The sequence below is a fragment of the Sus scrofa genome, chromosome 8 (genome assembly GCF_000003025.6).
Source record: "Sus scrofa isolate TJ Tabasco breed Duroc chromosome 8, Sscrofa11.1, whole genome shotgun sequence".
NCBI classification, from domain to species: domain Eukaryota; kingdom Metazoa; phylum Chordata; class Mammalia; order Artiodactyla; family Suidae; genus Sus; species Sus scrofa.
In genome coordinates, this window is record NC_010450.4 from 76222161 (window position 1) to 76242664 (window position 20504).

Here is a 20504-nt window from a genome sequence, read left to right on the forward strand (position 1 = left end):
AACTTTTGTTTTTATTTCAGAATTTTAAAACCAACTCTTAAGTAACAATTAGTGAAATTACACACACTATTTATATAAAAACAACTGCTAAAACAATTTCTAGGAGTTCCTGTTGAGGCGCAGTGGAAAGGAATCGGACTAGGAACCATGAGGTTAAGGGTTTGATCCCTGGCCTCGCTCAATGGGTTGAGGATCCGGCGTTGCCCTGAGCTGTGGTGTAGGTCGAAGACGCGGCTCAGATCTGGTGTGGCTGTGGCTGCGGTGTAGGCTGGCAGCTGCAGCTTGGATTTGACCCCTAGCCTAGGAATCTCCATATGCCACAGGTGCGGTCCTAAAAAGGACAAAAAGACAAACAAACAAACAAACAAACAAACCCAAACCCAATTTCTAACTTATTTAAATTGAAAAGGATGTTTATAATCAATGTCTTAAAAGGAATTAAAGGGCTCAATTCTTATACTTTATTAATAAAGGTAGTAGCATTGCATGAACTTCTCTCATCCTTCACCCCAGCCATCTTTAAAAATAGTAGGATCCTTACCTTGAAACGTTCCTGCATCAATAACCCCCTCTTTGGTACCGTCAAAGCCATGAGAAGTAATTTGGGTTTCTGAGAGACCAAGTCCAGCTGGTAAAGAACGCTTGAAATCCTTAGCAACATTTAAATAGAAGAGAAAATCTTGTAAACAATCTCACATCAAATAACAGTTCAGCCTAACTATGTCCCTTTAATCACACCTTACACTCTTTTTCTCTCTACTATGTAGTATTTATTCCCTTTTGGCTATCACAGCACCCTGTAATCAAACTCAGCAAGATTTGCTATTAAGAGGTATAGTGTATGTCAAACACAAAATACTTTCATCATTTTAGAGCTAAGCATCAGGCAGATATTAAAATTCAATCTCAAATTTCTAGTTTACTGATATATCAGGAAATCATTCTCAAAACAGAATTAAGTTGACTAAAAAATCATGTCTAATATTAAAAACTCATTGATGTCTAATATAATTATGATAAGCCTGGCTAATGTTAGCATAAACAAATCCTCCACTTGCAATATTAAATTTCCCTTTGATTTCCAGGTTAGCTAGGTAAACAGGACTTCTCTCACTTCAATTAGGGTAAGGTAAAGAAAATTTCTTGTTATTTAGACTTACATTAAACATTGATATTAGCCAACCTAATTGCAAACTTAGTGTATAAAGGTAATAAACAAAATATTTGATCTCCAGTCTTAAAGCAACAGAAAAGAGAGAAGCCATGAAACACGAATTTCCAATTTTAGAAGTCCTTTCTTTCCTCTGGCTTCAACATGAGGAACTGCCCAGTTTTCATAATCAGAATCTATGAATGGATCCCATTGGTTTTTCACAACAATGACAAGTGGGCAATGCACTAAAGATAAATGTCTTTGAAATCCTTTCTTAATACTCTATTCCACTACGCATCATGTACAGTTCTAATTTGAAAACTTAGCATTAACTTTGAGTTTTCCGATTTGCAAAGTCAAGACTTAACAGATGTAATCTTTCATAACTGACAAGTGTTGAGAAGGGTTTTTCCTGAGAAGCTCAATAATTTTGATAGGCAATTATTTGATAGGTGATGGTGGACCCAGAATTAATAACTAATGAAGTTCATTCTCACTTTCTGTGATTTAGCAAACAGCATATGACTCAGCATATGACAGCTGACTCTTCTTGTTACTCGTTTACCCTCCCACTTCAAGACACTCTTGAGTCTCCTCTTTGGTCATCTGATATGTTCTACTGTCTCCTTTGCTGATTCCTCCTCATCTTCCCAATCTCCAAATCCTGGAGTCCCTCAGACTTTTTCTCCTATACTCACTTCTTATTGATTCTGCTGGCTTTAAAAAATCACCTATACATTGACAACTCCAAAATTTATGTTTTATCTGGGCCTCTCTCTTTAACATACCTAACCACATACTCGTTATTTCCACACGGATGTCACAGAGGCATAACTTCACATATTCCAAACTGATTGACTCCACAGTAAACCCCTACTGCCAACAGACAGAACAAGATAAAATATAGCACTACTGATAGTTTCTACTCCATTCAGTTGATGGCATCTCTGTTACTAAAATCTTAACCAAAAATCGTAGGAGTTATCTTTGACTCTTCCTCTCTTACACCATATTCAAACCATCAGCAGATCCTATCAAATCTACCCTCAAAACACATCCAGGATCAAATCAATTCTCACCACCTCCACCGTGGTCTAAGTCAGTATCATATTTCACCTGGATTATTCCAAAAGACTCAACTGCCTTTCTGTTTCTATCCATGAGACACACGAAAGCTATCCTCTATACAAAACTATCCAATAGCCCCCAATCTCAGTGGAAGTAAAACCCAGACTATTAAATGTCCTCAAGGGATTACATGACTTCATCTCCTACTGGCCTCACACTTGCAGCCACACTGCTTCCTCAAAAACAAAAACCCGACCTCTGTTTCAGGGCCCCTGTACTTTCTGCTTTTCTTTCTGGAATGCCCTTCTACCAGAAATCCACAGGGTTTGTTCCTTTATTGCTTCTTTAGCCAGAGAGGCTTTCTCCTGACAATGTGAGAAACAGCAACTCTGGCAACTAGAATTCATGCTGGAATTCCCTACTTTGCTTACCCTGTTTTATTTTTCTCATAGCAGTTATCACTAAGTAACATGCCATCTTCGATAAATATTTGTTGGATGAATAAATAAATGAATTAATTGAATAAACCAAAGGACTTATGACAACACCATGCAGATTAAGAAGTTGTTACAGCAAAAGGCTTATTTTAAAATTTAATTTAATGAGTGTCTGCTTATTCTTATCATGGTAGACTTCCTGGGCAAAGAAAAAGATAACATAAGGTACAGTCCTTGCCTCAATGGAGAGACAAGATATACAAGACATACAAACATTAATATAAAAGTTGAACGTGGTACCAAAATAAGGACAATAAGTATCAGAAATTCAGAATAGGGACTAAATCCAATGAGAACCAAATAGGAAAGGAGAAAGTACTGCTTGAGCTCTAGAACACAAAGGATTTATTTTATTCATTGAATCAACACTGAATGAGGAGTTCCCGCTGTGGCACAGTGGCTTAAGGATCTGGCATTGCTGCAACTGTGGTGTAGGTGAGAGCCGAGGCTTGGATTCCATCCCTGGCCTGGGAATTTCCATATGCCGTGGGTGCAGCCAAAAACAAAACAAAAAACAAAACCAAAAAAAACAATGAATGAGCACCAAGTTCATGACAGCCACTGTTCTAGACGCTACAGATACAGCAGTGTGGTAAAGAGGTAAAGTCTCTGCCCATCAGATTCACACGAGGTGTGAGGGAGAAGGAGACTGATAGTAAAGAAATGGATCTCAGGTAAGAGGAAGTGCAGTAACAAGCACAGGTGACCCTTGAAAACTTTTATGCCATTTTACTTATTTCCTAATGTCACTTAAGAAACCTCTTGTTATAGGACAACATCCTTTTCATCTGTGTATTATCTTGGAGAGCACTTAGAATTAAGAAGAAAACATTCTTTATACTTAGTTTTACTTCCTTTTTTTTGTCTTTTTAGGGCCGCACCCGGGGCATGTGGAGGTTCCCAGGCTAAGGGTCAAGTTGGAGCTGCAGCCACCGGCCTACACCACAGCCACAGCAACGCAGGATCCGAGCTTTGTCTTCCATCTACATCACAGCTCAGGGCAATGCCAGATCATTAACCCACTGAGCAAGGCCAGGGATCGAATCCGAGTCCTCATGGGTACTCGTTAACTGCTGAGCCACCACAGGAATTCCTACTTCCTATTTTTAAACCAAGTCTCTGAGTCTGTTCATTTTGCTGAATAAATGACCTTTACCTTTCTAGTTGATTTTTTAATATACTAATGTACTAAATCAATGGTTTCCAGTTTTAAATATTAGTGATCCTTTTATTCACATTGACATTAAAAGCAATTAATCTTTTAACTCTAAAAGATAAAAACATCTCCTACAAAAGAAATGTCAAAGCACCAATGTTTCTTAAACTTGGCAAATTTGATTATTAAGGTCAATTATTTACAGAATAGTTTCCCTGGATACTGCCTTGCTCCAAGTTTTGACAGCTTCTCAGTTTTCCTTAAGAAAAAAGTACCAAAGACTTCTCTCAAAATATGAGGGATAAAAAACCACAAAAACATACAAATGGCAGAGAGGTCCAGAAGAACTGTGCTTGCTGTATTCTCAGAACTTATCTGAAAGAACATTACTCCTCTGAATCATCTGTTCTGTCACAAAATACCCCAGGGAAGAGATATAGTAGCAGTGGTTGGGAAGAGGGGAGCGAGTAGTAGGTTAACTAGGAAACATGATGGATGTCCTTATTGCAACGTTTTCAAGAAGTGAAGGGATGGTTCCAACTTGTCATGCATGGCCTCAGGGAGAAACAATTTCTAGCTGTCTGAGGGTGTTACATTTCACTCAAACCCCTCCCAATGGTCTCCCCCAAGGGTCCTTTACTCAACAATCAAAAGTTGTTCCAGAAAAAACCTCCTGTCCTTTATGTAAAACAGCTGTAAAATCTGAAAAGCACGGAGGCCTTCCTTGGCTTAAACTGTTCCTAACAGAAGTTTAACCCAAAGTGGTACAAATAAATAGGACCATGCAGATCCTGAAGAGAATTATCATTGTGCTAGCGGGCTGGAAGGTAAACTGCTGCAAGACAAAAATGATATGGGCTATGTGAGAAGAATGCATGACTTGGGAGAAAACACTCAGTATTTTATGAGCTTGTTGACTGTTTTTGGTAAAATACACATTCTCTAAGAAATATAATTTAGCTTCATAGTTCACAAAAATCTTAAAAATCACAAAAATCTTAACATAACCCTTAAATTTTTAAAGTATCTGTTTTATGGCGGTGCCTAGCCTAGTAACTTCTAAAATATCTGCATTTACTCTTATAGTTTCCAGAATATATTTGAGAGACAATGAGCCCATTTATAACAACATAAAATCTCTAATTTGCATTTTTATGTCACTGACATTCGCCTCAACTTTTGAGACTCTGTAAAGTCCTGCTTATCAGTTTTACAACAAAATGGAATAAACCTGAAGTTAACTTTTCATTCAAGCTACTAGGATAGTGCTGGAGTATGCAATAGTTTTAAAAAATAACTCTTCAGACAAGTAAAATAAAACAAAATGTACTGCTTCTAGCAAAAAATTTCATGTACAGTTCAAGTTCTTTTCAAAAGATACAGAATATATGTGTAGTTACAGCTTCCATAAAGCTGAGAAGGGGTGCTCATTTTCCCAAAATAACTTGCCTCCATTTGCACATTTTGACAGAAGAATAAGAATGAAGTTAAAAATGTAACTTTATAGTTTAGCATAGTAATCTACATTTGAACTAAAGTTAGTGCAGATTAACACTTAACACAAAATGTTCAGCAAATTTGCTTTTTAATACAAATGCACACCACCACTATACTAAGCAGAACTAGAGATTAATGAATTCTCCCCTTTAACTCAGAGAGAGGAGGAGAAATCTTTTTTAAAAAGGAGAGATTCTCGGAGTTCCCATCATGGCTCAGTGGTTAACAAATCCAACTAGGAACCATGAGGTTGCAGGTTCAAGCCCAGGCCTCACTCAGTGGGTTAAGGATCCGGGGTTGCTGTGAGCTGCGGTGTTGCCGTGAGCTGTGGTGTAAGTCAAAGATGAGGCTCGGATCCCCTGCTGCTGTGGCTCTGGTGTAGGCCAGCAGCTGTAGCTCCGATTAGACCCCCTAGCCTGGGAACCTCCATGTGCCGAGGGAGTGGCCCCAGAAAAGGCAAAAAGACAAAAAAAAAAAAAGGAGAGATTCTCAAAGCATCATTACAACCATCACCAATCTGTGAGAACTCTTCAGGTTCTCTATAAACTACACCAAGATAGTGATGCTATAAACTCTTGTTAATTATTTGTCGAATGAATGAGAGGGAAGTGTGGAGAGAGAAATGAGACTGCGACTGTGTCTGTGTCTGTATGTGTATGTGCTGATAAAATGGAAAAAAAAAGTAAGTCCAATTTGCTGTCTTGATCAAATGGAGTAACAGATATGGGAGGAGATTGTGATCATAAAATGAGTTGTTACACTTAAGATTTCAGAAGTGCTGTTTCTTGAGCAATGACAAGGTTGAAAGTAGCCATGGGAGTTCCCATTGCTTAGGTAGAATTGGGCATGACAGATGAAAGGCATTAGAGAGGAAGATGCTGATGAAATCTGAGACTAAAGTACAGGTTGGGTTGTACTATAGGTGAATACATCTTCTGTCTGCCTTCACACTTTTTTGGTCCCTTGTCCAACTACAAATTACCAAGTGTGAATCAAACTACCAACTTTAGGTTTCCTACAGACTTACTCAGGGCAAAAAATGATACATCTTTCCATGTTGTTTTTACTACAGCCCATCATCTGCATCAACACAGGCAGGCAATAGATTTTATTTCACTTTCAGTATTTTTAAAAAATAAAGCAGGATACTATATACTGTGCCATTAGTGGGCTGTGTTTTTGATAAGCCATGCAAACAGCTCAGACACCTTATATAGCACTTTGGAAGAAGTTGCAAACTGAACTTTCCCTGAAAGTGTGCCCGATGGCCTGCGAAACCCTGGGACATCAAGGATAATGGTAGAAGTTGGGGATAGAGCAGAAGGCCTGGAGAGACCAGAACCCTCCATAGTTTGAGGCTGATTGAGAGGGTAGATGACAAGGTTAAGAGGGCAGTGGAGGTGGGGGGGCACAGACTGCAAAGAGCTGGGGATGGGGGTCAGTGTCAGCAGTGCACGAGGACAGGAAGCAGTTCTCTACAGCAGAGAGCCTCGCAGTGTAGACAAAGGATAACCTGAGTCCGAATCACCTAGTTCACGTGTCTGAAATTCTGGCTCCTGAGCTTCACACTCTATCTTAGTGAGGCTTACAAGAAGCAGCTAAAAAGAATCGGCGTTTTTTAGTACCCACATTAAGTTTGAGAACTGGTAGTTTAAAAGTGGAGAGGTGAGAAAATGCTGACCCTCCCTCTACCCAATTGATAAACACAATGTTGGGGAATAATCAGCTTTGACTCAAGATAATTGCAGAGTGGTAGAGGCCCCCATGAGGAGGTTACGGAGGTGGAAATATGTTTACAGTTGAGTTGGAATGTGGAGCTCTGTTTGAGTAACAGCTTTGCTTTGGCAGATATTCTTTATAAACAGTTAAATGTTTAAAACAACAAGGGGATTTTAGATTACCAAAATTTATAGAACATTGAACATAAAATTTGCAATTTGTCTCTTAAAATTATATTATGTATGAGTACCTGTTGTGGCTCAGCAGAAACAAATCTGACTAGCATCCATGAGGACGCAGGATCAATCCCTGGACTACTCAGTGGGTTAAGGATCGGAGTTGCTGTGAGCTGTGGTATAAGCTGCAGAAGCGGCTCGGATCTGGTGTTGCTGTAGCTGTGGTATAGGGCAGTGGCTACAGCTCCAGCTCGACCCCTAGCCTGGGAAATGCCATATGCCGCAGGTGCAGCCCTAAAAAGACAAAAACAAAATTAAATTAAATTAAATTATGTAAATGCTATGGCAGGTTTTATCCATTTTGAAGAAGGAGATAAGGTGTTTAAATTGAGAAAAATAAGTGAACTATAGTACTGTATCTGCTCGATGCTAGGAATACCACCAACTCTTCTCTCCCCCTTTCCTTACACGACATGCTTCCGGTTTTCTTCCAATCTGCATCTTCAGAAATGGCTTGGTGTTCTTTACTAGCTCAAGTTTGTCTACAAGAACCAAGTCTGAAATCTCACTTGCTTTTTCCCATGGTGAACCACCGATCTGTCTGCCTTGTCTCCAGTCTTGTCAGCCCTGAAATTCATTCTCTGAATGGCAGGCAGAGACAACTGTCTAAAAGGCGAATGTGATGACTCTCCCTATCTTCTGGCAGTTTGCGGTGTACTCTCTTGGCCTCGTCCCCACCCCTCCACCTAGACTAGGGTCTAGGTTCTAAGTAGCACTGACGTTTGATAAGAATGAACTCATTCTTAATTTGGTAAACTTGCATCAAAGAACTGCTGAATTTCATTCAAAGATAATCACTGTAGAAATATCTGTATGTTACCTACCTTCAAAACAATTTCTCCTAGATATTTAAATGATTATCCATGACCGCGTTTATTTATAAATAAAAGCAGAATCTATAAATCAAAATACATAGGCCTTCAGCCTTTCATTAAAAACTGATTTATTCAAAATTTTCAACAGGACTCCCAATGCAGAGTTAATAATAATAATAAACATATATTTTAAAATAATTTGTGGTAATAGTGCTAAGAATATATTCTATACTTGGAAAGTGAACATTAAAATGAATCTAGATTTGCATGGATTAAACAACCCTTGAAAAATAGGTGCCATACCTTTAAAAGAGTGCAAGATATACACCTGGTAAACAGTGGCCTTAGGAAAAAGCTCCCATCAAATCAATGCGCCACTGATTGAGCTACTGACTTTTTCAGATAATGCCGAAACACTACATTGTATCACCATAGGGGAGCGGGGCGGGGGGAATGGGATGACCATGGCTGTCATCACATGCTACTCAAATTCTAGGGCAGAATGGCTGAAGTAGAAAATATGGTAAATGTAAGTCATAGTAAAATTCATTCTTTTACTGAACAGCTGCTGTGAACTGTAAGCTGTGCAGTGTATATACATGGCCTCTGCCCTTAATGTGATTCCATCTCTCAAGAAAAGCAGAGAAATAAATGGACCATTACAACATGAAGGTGAGCGGAGGAAATATGTCAAAAGCAGTGTTCTTACAATTTCTATTCTTACATTCTTTCCCAAGTCTTCCTCAGACTGCAAAAGTATATTATCCAGACTGGTACATACAAAAGAATGGAGAAACTACTTAGTTTGACAAAAAGCATTAAGGAGTAAAAGAAAAATAACAATAAAAACTTCCAAAACAATAAAATCTCCAACAACAACTACAACAACGATGAGCATGATGCATGCTGGGAAATCAAGGACAAAGATGTGTCAAGTCCAAGAATACAATATCCCCTCCTGTTGTCCCAGAGTAGTCTAGAATCCGTGTTTCGACTCCTTATTCTAGCATCTGTTCATTCATTCACCAAACATTTCATCAAAGACTAAGTATCTATTACGTGCAGCACTACTGCCAGGCCCAGGTGATAAGTAAGGAAATGAATGAGTGTTCCTGCCCTCACTGTACTTACAGTCACATAAGCTTTGGGGTAATCCCACCACAACCTCAGAGGCCCTTCTCCTCGGCTGAAAAATAAAGTTAGTGAGACTCAGGGATCTTTAAAGTATTCTTACTGAACTAAAATCCTGTTACTGAACTCAAAACTTCAAGACTAGGAGGATTTAAGACACAGGAATTATAAGGATCCACAGGCAGGGTTCAAGGGATCCTAAATTCCTTCAAACTGAATGTAAGATTGGTATATATATGTTTTTCGAGAGAAAAGATCCATAGGTGGAAAAATCTAAATTAGGAATTTTAGTTGTGGGTCTACCACAAGAAAAGTTCTCTTTTAGCTATATCTACTAAGGTCATTTCTCTAAATCTGCCACATATAATTCACAAAAAGCTTCAACTTACTTCAACTTAATATTTAACTAATGGCACAAATTGCATATTTCTAATCTAATATTTTGACCAGCACCATAACAGAAAAAATTATAAATAATATGCAGTTTATAAGTAAAAGAGTAATTTGTATTCTTTAGAAATTAAACTTGGATTTTCTTTGTGGCACAGCAGATTAAGTATCTGGTGTTGTCACTGCAGCAGTTTGGGTCGCTGCTGTGGTGTGGCTTTGATCCCTGGCTCAGGAACTGCCACATGCCTGCTGCAGGTGCAGGTGCCCCACCCTCCCCCCCCCCAAAAAAAGAAATGAAACTTAAATATTTTTTAAAAGATAATAATTACTTTTCATTTAGACTTAAAAATATTTTTGCTGTAAAGAATTACAACAATACTAAGATTGTTTTTCTATCCTCTCTACGTACTGCTGTTGCCCTCATCTTAATAAAAAGAGTAACAAGCCTCAAAACATTAACAGTATGTTAAGCTGCTCTGAAGGAATTTCTAGGGCAAATCATCCCATTATAGTCTCTAATTCAATGTGAATATTAAGTTAGAGTTCATCAGGGCCTCTCCTAGCAGGACAGACTAAGAAGGAAAATCAAATGAAAAATCAGATATCAGCAATGAGACAGAAAAACAAGAACAGAATCATTTACAATTTCACTGCCTGGGTCATAGTGACACCATCCGGCCAGACGAGTTATGACAACTTAATAAACCACCATTTCAATTTTATAAAGGACCTTATACTTTTTTAAAGTGCACTATGCACTGGGTAGTAAATAAAAGCCATTATATGATTTTAAACATCAAATACATATAAAAGGAAAATGTATATTAGTAAAGTACTTCAGAAAACTTTAAAAGCTAGCTTTACATGAAATCTATTTACTAGTACAGTCTAATGAATTTTTATCTATATTAAAATAGAAACATGAATTAGAGGTTGAATACAATTTCTCTTTTATTGCTCAGGAAAATAAAGGAGTGTGCCAAAATGTACATAAATATATGCCTAACGGACCTTGAATGTAATTTATTTAAAATAGTCAAAAGACGCTTTTGAAAAACTGTTTTCACTCACGATAAAAGGAATTACATAGCCAATTTTTATTTACAAGAATACTGAATATGTAAGAGACTCTCAGGACAAATACATTTTTCATTAGAGCAAGTACAAAGAGAAGCAAGTCTTATGATGTTGAATTTCTTAAGGGAAGTGGAGTGAGGTGTACTGGCTGAAGTGGAGTCCTACCTACTGGTGAAGTTCGCATCCAGTAAGAGGAGACCTCCAGAAGAACACCTCCTTTCCTTCTACGACCCTCGACAGAAAAGGAAGTAACATCACACGGGAATCTCCAAAAAGAGAATCAGACATCGAACAACACATAAACTTACAAAGCAGAAAGTCAACTGGCTTTGACTGCATTAGCAAAGAACTCATACAGCTATACAAGGATTTAACTCATTTCGCTTTAATAAGGCTCTTTAGGCGTTCCCTTCGTGGCGCAGCAGAAACGAAACCAACTAGGAACCATGAGGTTAAGGGTTTGATCCCTGGCCTTGCTCAGTGGGTTGAGGAACTGGCGTTGCTGTGAGCTGTGGTGTAGGTCGCAGATGCGGCTTGGATCTGGCGTTGCTGTGGCCGTGGTGTAGGCCAGCAGATGTAGCTCCGATTTGACCCCTAGCCTGGGAACCTCCATATGCCGCAGGTGCAACCCTATAAAGCAAAAAAATAAAAAATAAAAAAAATAAGTCTCTTTATTCTAAAGTTAAAATTTGAAAAGATTAAAAAAGTCCTTTTTTCAGTGCTACTTGAAGGCAAATAAAATTTCTTAACTAGAGACTCATGAATAAGTTTAAGGCACGAGGACACCCTGAAGAACAAAGCTGGAGGAATTAACCACCAGGTATCAAGATGGAAACTAGTATTTGTTCCAGACTGAACTACCCTAATAAGTAAGTAAACAGAATAGGGTAGTATTATTCCAAGGATAGCAAAAAGACCAAGAAATAAAACAATAAACCCAGGAGCAGACCCACACATGTAAGACCACCTGTGTGGAGACAGGATCATCTCTTCAATAAACGATGACAATGACATGATATTCGTGATTAAAAAAATGAACCTTAGCCTGTACATCGCTGCCATACACAAGATTCAAGATGAATCACAGACCTACATATGAGAAGTAAGACATTAAAGAGTTTTAGAAGAAAATGGAGTAACTCCACGATATTGGGATGGGCAAAGATGTCTTAGAAGGGTCACAAACATCACTAAAGGGAAAGAAACACTAACAAACTGGACTTCATTAAAATCAGCTTTTGCTCATCTAAAGATACCATTAGTGGAGTGCAAAAGAAGCTACAGACGAAGAATACTTCTGCAATACACACATCCAAATGACTTAGAATATATAAAGAACAAATGAATTAGAAAAAAGCATATACTAATAGAAATTTCAATGAGCAAAGGACTTAAAAAGGCATTTCATAAAAGATAATATTCAAATGGTCAATAAGAATATGAAAATATGCTAAATATCATTCATCATTAGGGAGAAGCATATTAAAACCACAATGAGATATCATGATTCCATCAGAAGGACTAAAACTACAAAGTATGACAATACCAAAAATTGGTTATGATATGGAACAACTGAAACACTCAATCATTGCTGGCAGGATTGTTAACTGGTTTGATCACTTTGGGAAACTAGCTGACAATATCTCCCAAAGCCAAACATCACATACCCAAGACTTGGCAATTCCACTCCAGCGTATCTATGATTATATGATTATGTATACCAAAAGGCCTGTACAAGAATGGTCACAGCAGCTTTATTCATAATAGCCCTGGCCTGGAAACAACCTAGGTATCCATGAACTGAAGAATGGATACATAGGAGTTTCTGTCTATCGTGGTATATAAGGAATGAATCTGCCTAGGAACCATGAGGTTGCGGGTTTGATCCCTGGCCTCACTCAGTGGGTTAAAGATCTGGCATTGTCGTGAGCTGTGGTGTAGGTTGCAGATGTGGCTTGGATCCTGTGTTGCTGTGGCTGTGGCGTAGCCCAGCAGTTGTAGCTCCAATTTGACCCCTAGCCTGGGAACCTCCACATGTTTCGAGGGTGGCCCTAGAAAGCAAAAAAAAAAAAAGAGAAAAGAATGGATATACAGATAATGTATAGTAACACAATAGAGAACTATATTACAATGAAAAGGAATTAAATATTGCCAAAGTAACAGTATGAATGAATTCCACAGATATGTTGAGTGAAAGCCGGTCAGAAAAGAGTGCATACTCTTTCACATGCAGTTGAAGAAGTCAAAAGCAATCAGCAACGACAGAATTATGGCAGTAGTGGTTACCCTGGAAGGGAGGGAGGTGTCCTGCCTAGAGGAGGGCAAGAGGGAGCTAGGTAAGGACTTGGAAATGTTCCTCATCTTACATGGATGGTGGCTCCACTGAGCTTTACACTTAAACTTGTGCTTTTTATGCATAAGCTATAGCAAAAAAAGGAAAAAGAAGAACAAGAACAGGCTTAAGATGGCAGGTCCATCTCCAAACCAATGCAGCATTTTGTATATAATGCATTTTTTTTAGATGAAAGTTTCCTTAGACTATTAGAATATCAACTCCATGATGGCAGGTATTTTTTGTTCACTGTGATCCCCAGTACCTGGTAAACAGCAGACACTCAGTAGGCATTCACAGAATAAATTCACAAAAAGGAGCTGTTACCGAAAATAAGGTGAAGCAACAATCATTAACTAAAATCCTGGTATACTGTGTTATTTGAATTAAGTTTATAAAGTAACTGGTAGAGCACCTAATGATGGCAACTTGAGTTTCTTTAATGCACATGTGTCTTAGTGTTTTCAAATACCAGAAAGACTAAAACCTGAGGTGCAAATTTTCTTTGAGTGCTCAGAATTTAAAAAGTCGTTTTCTTCTGTCAGTCACTCTATATTGGGCCATGGGTGCTTAGAAACCAAGTTAAAATACCTGCAATTAAAATATACACATCCTAGAGTTCCCGCTGCGGCTCAGCAGTAACAAACCTGACTAGTAACCATGAGGATGCAGGTTTGATCCCCAGCCTCACTTGGTGGGTTCCGCATTGCCATGAGCTGTGGTGTAGGTTGCAGACATGGCTCGGATTGGGCATTGCTGTGGCTGTGGTGTAGGCCGGCAGCAACAGCTCTGATTCGACCCCTAGCCTGGGAACTTACATATGCCACAGGTGTGGCCCTAAACACACACACACAAATACACATCCCAAGCTTGAAGACATATCTGTTTCTTCCAAAGGACTGCTGAGACAAAAATCAGTGAAATTCAGTGGAATTTTCTAAAACGTCATTAAATGCACTCTTCTCTGACTGGCTTCATTATAAAAAAAAGAGATTAGGAAAAAAAAAACTAAAAGAGATTAAATATCTGCTCAAGGTTACACTGCTTGAAATGACAGGTGAAATTTGAACCCACATTCTCCTTAAACTCAGTGCTTACATTAAAATACATAAATGAATTTCAATTTCAAATGAGAGGCAGATCAAAATTAAACACATCCCAAGTTTCATTTTCCACTCAATCAAGTTTGCCATTTTGGAAAGTGATCAGCAAAGTCAAGAGAAGCCTACTTAGGAATTATGTATTAAGGACACACAGAAAAAGAGATCAGACAGTACCAATTTTTTAAAGGATAATCTACAGTTAATATTATCCCCCTTGTTGCAACATGGACAGAACTGGAGACCCTCATACCAAGTGGAGTAAGTCAGAAAAAGAAAGACAAATACCATATGACATCATTTATATCCAGAATCTAATAAATGGCACAAATGAACCTATCTACAGAAAAGAAACAAACTCATGGACTTGGAGAACAGGCTTGTGGTTGCCAAGGGGGAGGGGAGGGAATGGGATGGACTGGGAGTCTAGGGTTAATAGACGCAAACGATTGCATTTGGAGTGGATAAGCAAGGAGATCCTGCTGTACAGCACAGGGAACTATATCCAGTCACTTATGACGGAGCATGATAGAGGATAATGTGAGAAAAAGAATGTATACATAACTAGGTCACTTTGCTGCACAGCAGAAATTGACAGAAAACTGTAAATCAACTATAATAAAATTTTTTAAATATTGTTTATCGCAAATAAGATGAAGTTTTTTTTTTTTTTTTATAAAGTTATATGCCAAAGTCATCAGACACACTCTTGTCCTGGTCATATAATAAAAGTACAGGTAATAACATCACAGCCTAAATGCTTTACTGGCCTGGAGCTTATTCCTAACAAATCACTAACATGACCCACCTAGTCATCTAGGCATAATAACATTAGATTCCTGGCATTTCAGCCAATTTGAAAAAACACTCCTATATTAAACTCAACTACTTTCATCTCGACATTTAAGGGCTTATCCTGATTCTCTGCATTAAGAGAAAGAAAGGAGTTCTTACCCTGTTAAAGCCATGATCATGAGGGTCATCAACTTCTCCATTACTAGTCACTGGAATTTCTGCTGCTGAATTTTTTGGAGATTCTTGAGCCATGGTAGACTCCTAAAAAAGAAAAAGAAAAAGAAATAGTCATAAATAACACCAAATCATAAAAGGCAAATATTCAAAAGACTACATTCATGTTTCTTGCACTTTTAAGCCACCATTATAGTCCTTTTTAAAAATAACTACAACCTGCCTAATCCTTATGTAATAATCATGATACTAATATAATAAAACATACATCTGTATTTTAAAACTGCATTCAACTTAGATTTCTAGATTATGTTGTAGGTGCCAGCAGACAAAATCCTTACCTTGTAAATAAGCAAATGACGCAAAAATCAAAGATGCAAATAATGTCTTAGTATTATTGAACACGGTTTTTACCTTGTAGACTCCCTGAGTCTTGGGCCTACAGACCACACTTTGAAAAACACTAGTACAGACAAAGTTAACCAACACTTGTGAAACTTGCCACGTGCAAGGCACTCTACTAGAAGCTACAGAAGAGAAAAAAAACAAACAAGTCAGTTATTGCTCTGGGGGGAAGTACCGATGACTCCGCCGATTGGGAGATCGACTGGGTGCCTCAGTAAATACCTCGGACTGAGGGTCTGCCCTGTTTTCTTTAGGACTCTCTAAAACCAAACCTTTTAGAATAGCTACAAACTGCATAAACCCTAGGGTCTCCTGAGGCCAGATTTCTATTTCTTGGCAGCACTAGAAATGTTCCATTTCCCATTGATCCTCATTTATATTTTATTCCTTCTGTGCACCTCTTTTGCTTTACCATGACAAATTTTATAAATAATAATGTTTTTGTTCTCTGACAAAAAAATGAAGAGACAATCTCTACATCTTTGTATCCCCAGGGCAACAGAATGAGGGTCTAAGCAGGTAATTTAGTAAAGATGTAAATAAAGGCTGTGGAATAGAAAAGGGTGAATTCTAGAGTTATTTAGGAGTATAGAGACTTACAAGAGTGACTCACTATGGGAGATTAAAAAGGAGCAGGAATGAAGAATGACTGACTCATGCCCCCTCCCTGCCCCTTACCCAATTTTGGGCTTGGGTAACTAGAAAGACAAATGTGTCACTCACCAAAGGGTACAGCAAAATCCTGAGAGGCACGGAATGTTTCATTCATAAATGCCAATGATTTTCTACCTTCTCTGCATCTTAGAACTACCTGGAGAACTTAAAGTTTTAAAAATAGTTTTAGGAGTTCCCATTGTGGCTCACAGAATTAAGAACCCAATTCAGTGTCCGTGAGGATGGAAGTACAATCCCTGGTCTCGCTCAGTGGGTTCAGGATCCAGCATTGTGACAAGCTGCAGTGTAGGTCGCAGAGGCAGCTCAGATTCAGCATTGCTACAGATGTCGAGTAGGCAGTTGCAGTTGAATTTGCAGCTCCAATTCAATCCCTAGCCTAGGAACTTCCGTATGCCACAGGATCAACCTTAGGAAAAAAAAAAAAAAAAGTTTTAAAAGCTCGCCAGGTGATTCCAACGTGCAGTCAGCTGAGAGCCACTGCTATAAGAGCGCCCTAGACTCTTCAAACAAACATAAAAACTTAGTACTGGGAATATCTACAAGTCACTTAGTTCAACTTGTCATGCAGATTAAAACTATACTCTTATACACCCATTAGAATAGCCACATTTAGAAAGAATGTCCAAACCAAGTGTTAGCAAGTATGCAGACTCATACACTGCTTGGTGCCAAGTAAAAACTGATAATATAACTTTGGAAAACTTTTTGGCAGTACTATTAGAGTTAAACATGTCTACGCTATGAACCAACAGTTCCACTCCTAGGAATATACCCAAGAAATATAGTGCATATGTCCATCATAAAACAAGGACAAGAATATTCATAGCAGCTTTACTCATAATAGCTAAAAACACCTATTATCTGTGTATTATTAAAAGATTACAGGACAACAACAACAAAAATAACAGCTAAAAACTGGAAACAACCCAAATGCCCACTGACAATAGAACAAATAAAGAAATTTTAGCGTAGTCATATAATGGAGCACCACACAGCAATAAAACAGAATTACTGTTATAAAAAACAGAAAAAAACTCACAACGTTATGCAAATAAAGGTAGACCCAAAGAGTACACACTTTATGATTCAACACAAAAAAGAAAAGCAGTAAGCCGTGATGCTGTAAGCAGAACAGCGTTACATGGGGTGGGGCAGGACTTCCAATTTCTGTCCCTGCAAGTAGGGAGCTTGGGAGCCACCACTCCATCCGCAAAACAAGCAAAAAGCCAAGCAGCTGAAAAATCAACAACTCTTCTTGGATTCGTGAGGGAGGGGAGGCCACAGGGCACACTGCTACTCCCCAACTGGAAAGACAGCAAATGAGGGGTGTCTGTGGCTTAACCAGAGCCAAACCCAGTGGAAACTACCTAAGGAACAAGTGCTGGGGTAAGAAAACCTGAACTGCTGCGGGCTCAGCGTGGACAACTGAGAGTTAACAACTCCAGGTGACTCCAGTCACAAGCAGGGCCCCACCACTGACTCTGACCTCCAAGACCTGGACCAGGTTACCCCAGTAAATACTGCAGGAAAATCCCCTCATCCTTCCAGCAGGGGGAGGAGACATGGAATCATTCTGAAACATACCCGAGAGCTCTGTTCCTAACAAGGCCTGCCCTCAGGAGAACCAGAACCTGAGCACCTAACTGACCCGCAGAAGGCAAATACTCAAACCCAGCACACTAACCTCCAGCCACCCTGTCCCACTTGCAGGCAGGAGAGAAGATCTGAGATAATGCCACCAACAGGTTAATGGAAAAACAAACTGTAGTATACACATATGGAATATTTCTCAGCAATAAAAAGGAATGAATTACTGATGCGTGCAGTAACTGTTGATTAATCTCAAGAGATTATGCTAACCCCAAACAGGCAGACACAAAAAGAATACATCTTATATGATTCCATTTATGCTGAAATCTACAACATACAAAACTAATCTATCATGACAGACCAGCTGTTGCCTGGAGGGAAGGCAGAAAGGGAGGATTAGCTGCAAAAGGGGCGCAAGAAACTTTATCTTCATTGTGATGATGCTTTCTCAAATTTATACATTTTTCAAAACTCTCTGAACTATACATTTAAAATGCATGCATGTTTTATCATATGTCAAGAATTTACCTCAATAAGCTGTTGATTTTTTTTTTTTAAAGGGTAAAATCCCATCCTACCATGTCTAATGGCAGAGGATTTATTTTTCCTGAGGGCCCCAAATCCACCCACGTGGAAAGTGTACCAGTCTGGTGGGGGTAGGCATGCAGCCCTGATCACAGTGCCCACCAATAAGGAAGGATGGACTTTTGGCTCTCCGACCAAGTAGCAAATAAGGTTTGTCATTTTCCAAATTATGCCTCCATGACAAAAATAAATTAGGCCATGGAATTCCCACTGTGGCACAGTGGGTTAACGATCCAACTGCAGTGGCTCAGGTCGCTGCAGAGGTGCAGGTTTGATCCCCAGCACAGCGCAGTGGGTTAAAAATCCAGTGTTGCCACAGCTGTGGTGCAGGTTGCAGCTATGGCTCAGATTCGACCCCTGGCCTGGGAACTTCCATATGCCACGGGTGCTGCCAAATAAATAAGCTCAGTACTCTGTCATTATAAAAATAACTGCAGAATCTTAAGTGTTATTTAGAGAGATATATTCCCTGTTTGATCCAGAGCCTGAAAACACACAAGAACTTGACTCTAAAAGAGTATCTAAAAAATGGCAGCGCATTAAAAAAAAAAAAAAAAATCCCTATTTCTCAGATCTAGTATCCCTCATCCTAGATCTCTTAAAATAGCCAAAGAAGCAAGGAGTGGTTGGCCAACTCTGACTTTCACCAAGTACTGGATCTATCTTATTCTTCTGGCTGCCCAGCCACAGCCTACTGCCAATGTTGGGGAAAGCCTTCACATAAGGCTGGGGATAGGCAGAGACTGCTTATTATACAAAAGCTCAAAATACTAGATAATCAAGCAAATATCCAGAGCCAGATGACTTGGGTTCGGACCCTGCTCCTCCACATACTAGCTATGTAAACTTAACACAAGTTCATAAATTCTCGTCCCTCATTAGTAAAATGAGAATAGTACCTACCTTATAACACTGCTGTGATAATAAAATAAAATAAAAAATATATACAGTACTTAGAAAAGTATCTGGCATGTAATAAATGCTATATAAGTTACATTATTATTATTTGTTTCTCAAGCCCTGGGGGCATTGCCATATGACCCAGGCTCTGCCAAATCAAAGGCAATGCCTGAGACCTGGAATCAGAAACTAGTGAAAACAAGAAAGAGGAAAGGAAAGGAACTCACTCTGGGGCAGTAACAACTGCGGTGAGAGCAAATGCCTTCAGCAGTGGCCATAGCGCTGGGGGCAGCACCCAGTCACAAGGGCTAGTCACCAGCAGTGTGAGCTAAGCATCTGGGGCTAAGCAATGGCTGAAACAGTGCCCTCACTGAAATAGGGCTCGACACACTCCTAGATATGTAGCCTGGATTCTGCTTTCCCAACCTTCCTGTAAGCTACCTCACAGCCTCTTAGCAAATGATTTTCTTTTCTTTTTTTGGGGGGAGGGGGGATTGCACCCATGGCATGCAGAAGTTCCAGGGCCAGGGATTAACTCCATGCCACAGCAGCAACCCGAGCCCCAGCAGTGAAAATGCCAGGTCCTTAACCTACTGGGCCACCTGGGAACTCCATAAACACCTTTTTTATATAAGTGAGCTGAAGCTGGTTTCACTTGCTTGCACGTAAGACCCAAACAGCAGACCTGCAAGAAGTGGATAAATGGCAAAAGGTTTCGAAATACCTTTATGAGTCCTTTTGAATGTCAGTGATAACCATGAAATGGTCTACAGACTTTTCAGAATGCTAGTGAACAAGTTAGCTCATGGTCCCCTAATCTAATATGCCGACAATAACTCTTAACTTTACCTTTATTAACTGCCCTCTACATGCCAGGCACTGTGCTAATAATAAGCACATTACACAAAATATTGCATTTAACCTCCCAAGTGCCCTGTGAGGTAGATAAGATCTTCCCGGTTTTACAGATGAGCAAACTGAGGGCTAGGAAGGCTAAAGAATATGAAGAATTTAAGTAATGTGCGCTCTTGCAAATGGAGCCCTATAATAATGAGAGCTAATAATAAGTATGTGTCAGGCACTGTTCTATGTGTTATTCACATATTAACTGATGTAATTCTAACTGCTCTATGTGCATTATCTCATTCAAACCCCCAACTCTTGAACATAGGTACATTATTCCTGTTTTACAGGTAAGAAAATCAAAAG

The 20504-nt window shown here is 39.1% G+C and overlaps 1 protein-coding gene across 20 annotated transcripts in view; it reads right to left on the bottom strand.

The window, feature by feature from the left end:
- ARFIP1 (ADP ribosylation factor interacting protein 1) overlaps nucleotides 1-20504 on the bottom strand; it is a 101824-nt gene that overhangs the window by 53430 nt on the left and 27890 nt on the right. For 19 of the 20 annotated variants that reach the window (XM_021100361.1, XM_021100360.1, XM_021100370.1 and 16 more), the window contains 2 exon segments: nucleotides 15126-15227; nucleotides 542-650 (listed from right to left, as the gene is read on the bottom strand). In XM_021100361.1, the coding sequence (XP_020956020.1) occupies nucleotides 542-650; nucleotides 15126-15227 (211 nt within the window). 20 annotated transcript variants of the gene reach the window in all.